The sequence below is a fragment of the Saccostrea cucullata genome, unplaced genomic scaffold, assembly GCF_032062105.1.
Source record: "Saccostrea cucullata isolate Sc308-1 unplaced genomic scaffold, CSIRO_AGI_Scuc_v1 ctg235, whole genome shotgun sequence".
Taxonomy (NCBI): Eukaryota; Metazoa; Mollusca; class Bivalvia; order Ostreida; family Ostreidae; genus Saccostrea; species Saccostrea cuccullata.
Window position 1 is genome coordinate 250,475 of NW_026933134.1, and position 8,566 is coordinate 259,040.

Sequence of the window (8,566 nt, forward strand, 5' to 3'; positions counted from 1 at the left end):
TGAAGTTTAACTTTCATTGGAGAAATTTCAACCCTCTGTGGGATTGAAATACCAGTATTCATTATTTTTTTTTTTTTTATTTCAGATAAGAAAATGTTTTCTTCAATCGAGAGTGCTAGACTCTTGTATATAAAATAATGTAAATTGATTATGCATAAAATATTTTGACAATTTTCTATATGATTTTTTTAAATTATTGCAAAGAAAATTTTATGAACAACTTTTAAACTCACATACTTTAATAACAATTATATCTGTACAAATAGAACATATAGGACATGTACACAGTACACAGCATTTAGCACAAATGGTATATTTAAAAAAAACTATAGCAAAAACGGTGCTGAATATAAATAATATGAACGTAAAAAGATCAACGTGCTATTATATAACAGTGAAATATATTTCAGTAGTTTGCTGCGAAATCAAATTTAATGAAACAAGATCGAGACATCCTTCGTGTAAAAAAAAAAGTCACTTGTAAATAAATAAATAGATTTCAAAGTTTTATATACAATACTTGACCACGTGACCCTACAGACGCACCACATAAGATTCCTCCGCCGCCTCCTCGTCTGTGAAGCTTACAGTCTGTAAACCAGGACTTATGTCTTCTTTGGAAGATTGAAGGACGTATTCATCCGCAGATAAAATGGCGTCCGTGAGATCTGGAAATATATCATCTTTCGGGATGGCATCGAAGGCCCCCGAGTGATGTAATGTTTTAGACACATCTTCAGATATTGATGCAAGAAGAAGCCGAATACCTAGTTTCGAATACTCCTTGTGGATATGCACGATGAGATTGGAACCGGAAGCGTCGATGTAGTTCACGCATGCCATTTCGAGAATAATGACTCGAGTTCTCATGTACTCAGACAAGAGTTGTTTTGGGTGAGAAATTTCATCAAATCCAGAGTCGATGGTGTCTAAGCTTTGAATTGTGTCAATAGACTCTAAACTTAGCACATGGGACGGAGGAGGCAAGCCAACGTAAGCAGATTCCAAATGTATGGGATTAGCGTCTGCATTGTCTAGTTGACTGGCGACAGATCCAATATTAGGACTTGAAATAGAATCGTCCAAGGACAAGGAAGTAAAAATGGGTTGTTGAGTATTGCTTATTCCACTTTCTGTAGAAATAGTTGATATCTTTTTCGTTGGACTAGCTCCTCCATTTTGAGTGACCTTTTCAGTTTCTTTTTTATTTGCGTTGATTTCCTTTTTCTTGTTCAACAATTTCAAAAACTTTCTTGGATTGACGGTCGCAGAGTATAACTTGCTCCGGAACATTTCAGCATTGGCAAAGAAGATATTGGACTTATACACAAATATTTTAACAGGACTCAAGGAGTACAACTTCTTAATGCTTCTTACGGTTTTAAAATTTGGATTGTATTTCATCAATCTCAAGGCTGACGCACGCTGACTTTGGAATACCACTGTGAGCAGTGATATCGCCAATCCAATACCAAGACCAAAGTCGATGTCGATGAAAACAACTGATGTTATTGTACAAAGCCAAATGATGAAATCATACTTGTTGATTTTCCAATATCTACGGGCATCCGTCATTTGCACGAAGAGTCCTTTTAACGCCACCAAAATAATGGATGCTAAGGTAGCTTTAGGCAGGAAAAAGAATAATTCGCTGATTGCCAAGATAACAAGAAGCATAAGAAGAGCTGAAAACAAACCGCTAATCGTCGTCCTGGCATTCATGGAGGAGAGAATCATTGACCGAGGTGGAGCTACGGCGGACGGGAAGCACTTGAAAAATGAGCTGGCAAAATTACAAATGCCATACGCATAAATTTCCTGATTGTCATTCAACTCGTAGTTGTGTTTCTTTGCACATATTTTTGCCATGGCAATGGTGTTGGAAAAAATCAAGATCGCAACAACGAAGCAATCTCCAAGGTAAACGGGAACACCTCTCATGTCAGGTAATACAGGGGCGGGTATGGTGTTTGGAATAGTCCCGACAACATCCACTTCATAATTCTCATCGAACCTTGAAACGTAGGAAACAATAGTTGCAATGATGACGACGATAAGCTCAATGGGAATGGGTGCCTTAAGTTTGTGCTTAAAACGCTCGTTGATAAGATCCTTAACTGCAAACAACACGACGATGCAAATGATGGATATGATTATTGTAGCGACTTTGACCGTTGTTATGGCAAGAAATATATCTCGGTAGGTATAAATTATTTTGAAAGGTCCTGAGTATCGTTTGACTGCGATTCCCAACAGAGCAGGCATCTGGCTGGTGGCGATATGGACTGCTGCACCGGAAGTGAATCCGCTAAAGAATGAAACCGAGAAGTAGAACGTGATAAATCCCAATCGGAACATTCCCATGAAAATAAGCATGAGGCCCGAGAACAGGGCAATATTCATGGCTACATTCTCTTTAAAGTCCATAAACTCTGGGATGTCTGTCCATTCTATGGTGGTTGCATTCTGCACTGTTCCATTTGTATTTGTAAGGCGAGCATTAAATAAATGTTGGTTTTCAGATTTGAACGTTTCCGCTTGTATATCGACAACACCAGCGGTTACCATGCATATAACGGCACTTGTTCCCATGGAAATATGAGGCGATGTTCCGAAAATGACGTAAAATAAAATTGGCCAAAGTGAGGTATAGAGTCCGTTCTCGACCTTGACCGAGGTCAGCATTCCAAATGCCAGTGCCTGTGGGATATGCATAATGCCTATGGTTAATCCAGTCAGGATATCTGAGAACAAATATTCTTTGAGTTTGTAGTACTTGATAAATTTCAGAATGGGCAAATGGTAAGCCCAGAACTTCCAAACTCGTCTCCGGGAACAATACACATTTTGTTTCACTCTCTTCATTATCGGGTTGGTATTTTCTTCGATTTCGACATAGCGATGTCGGAATTCCAGGGAAGTCATGTTGACTGTACTTTTGGTCCCTTTATTTTCCTATGACCTGTCACGCTTCTAACTGGCCACCATGCATGAAAGCGAGGTTCTGTAAGAACAAAATCAGATAAATAATGCACTTGTATGTGGTCACTGAGTTTTATACTAGTTGTAACGATCATATGCCAACGGGGGAAAACTACATGTCGTCATCTCTGTGTATAGCAGCACATACCTACACGACGCAATTTCTCAACTTGATTTATAGGGAAAATCAAATACAAGAATCAAAAAACAAAGAGGTCATATAAGTTGGATAAAAACCATGGGGATTTTTTTAATTTAACATGAATATTTTATTTTTAACCGATTCAGTCTGGTTTTGGTTCAGATAAAACAATTATGAGTCAGGTTGCGGTCAAGGAAACGAAGGGATCAAATGATTTTTTTTTTCATGTTCACTCCGATCAGTTATTTACGCCTAGTACACAAATCGTATGGTGAAACATTTATTGCAGTAAAAAATGAAACGCTCATTGACAATATTATTATTTATGATAAACAATGTTGTTTACATGTATGAGTCAATATATGTATGTAAATATTTACTATTCATTCCCTTTTACCGATTTTTTAACCTGGAAAAGGAGGGTGATCAAAGAAAAGACCTGAATCGTGTCAATAATGGTCAAATTCTAAAAATGGTGGGTAATAATAGTTTGTTCGAAATATTTTAAAAATTCCAATGAAGAAGTAATTCCAATAATTTCAACAACAACAAAAAATACTCTGTGTTATGTGTGATTGCGATTTTTTTTAATCACTCACAACTAGGACATATTTCGTGTAGAGAGAATTGATAAAATTGATTTTAAGTTTAATTTCAAATTTAAGAATTTCGAGGGAAAGTAAAACCGAACAGAGAACACATGAGAATTAATACGTAAATGGTATTATAATTAATTAATACACAGCAATTGTCAAAGATATAAAACATAGAAAAGAAAAAAATTCTATCACAGGAATTTCCGTAATAGTGTACTACTCTTTACAGAATGTCGACAATGGATGATGCAGTTAAAACATTAAGAACAACATTGTCATTTTAATGTCACATACAAACACTTTTTCTTTTGTTTGATTTGTGATGTTAAATTGAGAAAGTTGTTTCATTCACATAATACTGTTCACTGTTATAAGTGTGTGTCTTTAAGTGCAAAAACGTAGTTACAAGTCCCATGGGCTACGAGACATTTAACAATTTTTCACTTTTCTTCTTGATAAAAAAATTGTATTAATTTTCATGCGAGGTTCAAAGTTATATCGACTTATCTTGGAAACCAGTCCATTGTAGATTAAACTATTTATGTTGTCTCCTTTTAACATATGTATGTTAATTCAAACTCTATTTTCTTGTATTATAAATTGTTTTAACCGTAATATTCTGTAATGATCTGTTACTTCAGCAAAATGTAAGGGCTAGGAGTCGGATCTAGGGGAGGCTCGGGGGTGGGTGCCCCCCCCCTCCCCCAACGAAATAATTTTTTTTTTCTTCAGGGAAGTCTTTTTTCTTTACTTGAGTGCACCCCCACCCCACCCTGCTGAAAAAATCCTGGATCTGCGCCTACACAAGTTTTCAAACTTGTTGGATCGATCTGGTCCTGACTGATCTCTACATAATATTTGTTATGTGTGCTTGGAATTTTCAAATAGAATATATATAGTTTAAACTTAATATTTTCATATATCGTCTGTACCAGTACTAAAATATATTACTTTCGAAGAGATAAAAATAGGACAGGACAAAGTTTGGGTCAATAGGTCACATAAAGAACAACAAAACAACAAATGTCAGAGATTCACACGAAATATCAAGAATTGTTTTTGTATTGAGAAGGGCAGTAACTGTTATTATATATAAACAATATTTTATACATTGTCCTGATTTCGTACTGAACTGGAGATACTACTCTCGTGCAGTAACGGTTGAAATAATGCTGCTGTAGATTGAAGGTTATATCTTTATTTCTAGACATTAAAGGAAAAAAATAGTCCCATCCCCCTTCCCGTTTCTTTATTTCTGGTTTATCCCCATCTTCCTCCAAATCAGTTAATTAATGTCACCTACATTTTTTTTACTCCCTATATCCTTGAAATAAATAAACAATCGCCCACATGTTCCCATTTTAAAAGTAAATTTGATTCTTACAAGTTCCGTTTTCTTTACCTACGTTATGGCTCGCAGGGAGAAAAAAATAAATAGTTGTTACATAAAGAGCTTCCTATAGTATTTTACCTGTGTCTGTTTATAGCTTAATTAATTGTCAAAGGGTGAACTTTAGCATCCTTGTCGGTTTCGTGCCTTAGACAGAATTGTAGGATTAATGAAGCCCAACGACATATCAATGACAGTTCTAACAGGGGCGGATCCAGCCAGAGAGACTCCTGAAAGGGAGGTAGTCTTGTTTTTGAGGGGGACGGAGAAAAGAAAATTACATTTTTAAAAAAAAAATGACGATCGAGTTAATAAAAAGGAAATTATCCAAACTTGATCCATACACCACTATAATTATCACCCTTATATAAATTGTGTGTAGGGGGAGGGAGCGTCTGGCCTTTCAATAAATATTTTCAATTCTAAAAAAAAAAAATTGGGGGGGGGGGGGGGGGGGTAAGGGGCAAGCCCCTGATGCCTGCATGATACTCAGAAGACACGTAAGTCCCATGGACCTTTTGATAGCTCTTTTAATACATGTATGTAGCTTAATTAAACCTTTGAAAATATCTTCATCTAAGTGTTTTTTTTTTAATCCAAAACACGAGAGCATTCTACATACTTGTAATATATAGTATTTAAATAAATCTATGAGAACCTATTTATTTACACTCTTATTATTTACATTACGCTGTATTCAAAACTATTCACATTATTTTAAAATGTTTCTTCACTATACATGCATATTCTTCTATTTTTGTCCCCCGCTTTCGCGAAAGCGAGGGGACATTAAATCTCATTCGTCTGTCCGTCAGTCTGTCAGTCTGTCCGTCTGTCAGTCTGTCAGTCTGTCCGTCACAAAAACTTTAACCTTGCCCATAACTTTTGATTTAGTGGAGCTATGACTTTCATATTTCACATGTGTATTCCTTGTGACAAGACCTTTCTTTGGGTACCACCAAATTTGACCTTTTGACCTTGACCTTTTTACCCACTTTTACACAAAAGCTCCAACAAACTTTTACTTTGGCCATAACTTTTGAATAGTCGGTACAATGACTTACATATTTCTCACATATATTGTTTGTGGCAAGACCTTTCATTGGATAACAACAACCTTGACCTTTTGACCTTGATCTTGGAGATTTATGTACTTATGAAAAAACTTTAACCTTGACCATAACTTTTGAACGGTGAGGACTAAGGCTTTCGTACTTCACATATGTGATCCTTTTGAAAAGACCCTTCATTGGATACCAAGAACTTTGACCCTTTGACCTTGACCCTAGAGTTTTAACTACTTTTAAAAAAATTTTACTTTGTAACAACTTTTTAACAGTAGATACTAGGACTTTTATATTTCACATATGTATTCCTTGTGGCAAGACATTTCATTGGATACCAAAAACCTTGACCTCCCTTTGACCTTGACCTTGGAGTTTTAACTACTTTTGAAAAACTTTAACCTTGAACACAACTTTTTAACAGTAGATACTAGGACTTTTATATTTCACATATGTATTCCTTGTGGCAAGACATTTCATTGGATACCAACAATCTTGACATTTTGACCTTGATCTTGGAGATTTACGTACTTATGAAAAAACTTTAACCTTGACCATAACTTTTGAACGGTGAGGGTTAGGGCATTCGTACTTCACAAATGTAATTCTTTTTAGAGGACCTTTCATTGTTGGATACCAACAACTTTTACCCTTTGACATTGACATTGGAGTTTTAACTACTTTTTAAATAAAAACTTTAACTTTGGTCACATATTTTGAACGGTAGATACTATGACTTTTATATTTTATATATGTATTCTTTGTAGCAAGTCCTTTCATTGGATATCAACAACTTTGACCTTTTGACCTTGACCTTAAAGATTTACGTAATTATGAAAAAACTTTAACCTTGACCTTAACTTTTGAACAGTTAGGACTAGGGCTTTTATACTTCACATATGTACCCCTTGTGAGAAAATCTTACATTGAATATCAACAATTTTGACCCTTTGATCTTGACCTTGGAGTTGACTTATTTTTAAAAAACTTTTTACTTTGGCCATAACTTTTTAACGGTCAGGATTTGGGTTTTCATCCTTCAAAAAAAATCAACTTCTATGTAACTTTCTAAATAAATGACATATGATAGGATGTTCATATTACACACAATTTGTCATACAAAATAACATCTCACCGACAAAGAAACCGAAAGCGGGGGACCACAATTCTTTGAATTTGCTTGTTAGGGTTAACTTTATATTTAGCAAATAAATATTTCTATAAACCAGTTACTCTGGATTCAATCGTAGTAAAACTAAATATATAGAAGATGATTAATTGGAAATGATATAATTCTGATTACAAATTACAGCTAACATGCATTTTTATGCCCCAATGAATTAACTCATTAATTGTATATGTGCACAGTTAATCAAATAAGGAATATGCGTAATATTCCTGGAAAATTTAAGAAACCGTTTAAGAAATCAGCAAGTAGAAGAATTTACAAAAAGAATATTATATATGGGAGATTTTTTTTCTAACACTTTAGATCCTCACATTTTTTAGGTTGACAAATTAAATAAAATGTACCACTGTCCAAATAGTGTAATAACAGAAATTTCTTCAAGTGTGCCATATCAAGTCATAGTGTACAGATAGTTAAAACTGTCTCTGTAACTTCAGGTATACTGACGAAACATAAAGAGATGAATAGGGGATTTACTTTTATATTAATCCATGACAATGCATGAACATATGAAGTCTACTCAGATTCGCTCAATAGTAAAATGAAGTAACTACTGACAAAAAGATAAAAGTTACTGTAAATCAGTCTTCTTTCTGAAATACTTAATGTTTTTTTTAATCGATCATAAATACATTACTGTAACATGAATGGCTACTACTGCACTTTATCAAATAAATACTCACATTAAACTTTCTGGTGTTCTTCCTTGTCAAAGAATCCTTCTCATATTGTCCTTTTCGCTGCTAAGAACGAATGATTCTGTGATGTTGTCCTCGCAGGCCTTTGTCTCGTTCGCCGACACCAGCAGTGTTTGAACAAAACTCACCTCTGGACAGTAACGCCCTGATAGGTTGATCAGTTAGAAAGGCTTTTTCAGGGTATTAGTTATAAAAAGTACTCATACCATCGTTTGTTGACTAATTTTATTCCATTGTGATCATTAATATTATACCTAAACTAATGTTTCCCCATCAGTTTATTTAAAAAAGGGGGTGCATTTAAATCAATTTTATTCGAAGGTAAAATATACTTTCGAGAGTTTTCATTTCTCATACATATTATTGCTAGAATAGGTGAACTGACATATTTTTCTTTTTGTTTTATCTTACACATTCTCAAGCATTTGATTTAGTATTTTTATTAAATTTTTACAGAAAATTAATGTTCAAGATTTTTCATCGGGCTCAAGATGCTCCTATGAAA

General features: G+C 34.7%; 1 protein-coding gene across 1 annotated transcript; it reads right to left on the reverse strand.

Annotated features, from left to right (window-relative positions):
- Positions 1-512: 512 nt before the first annotated feature.
- Positions 513-2,991, reverse strand: LOC134237351 (prestin-like). Its single transcript, XM_062719456.1, has one exon. The coding sequence runs from the start codon at positions 2,923-2,925 to the stop codon at positions 535-537; it is 2,391 nt and encodes a 796-aa protein (XP_062575440.1). The 5' UTR covers positions 2,926-2,991; the 3' UTR covers positions 513-534.
- Positions 2,992-8,566: the final 5,575 nt, after the last annotated feature.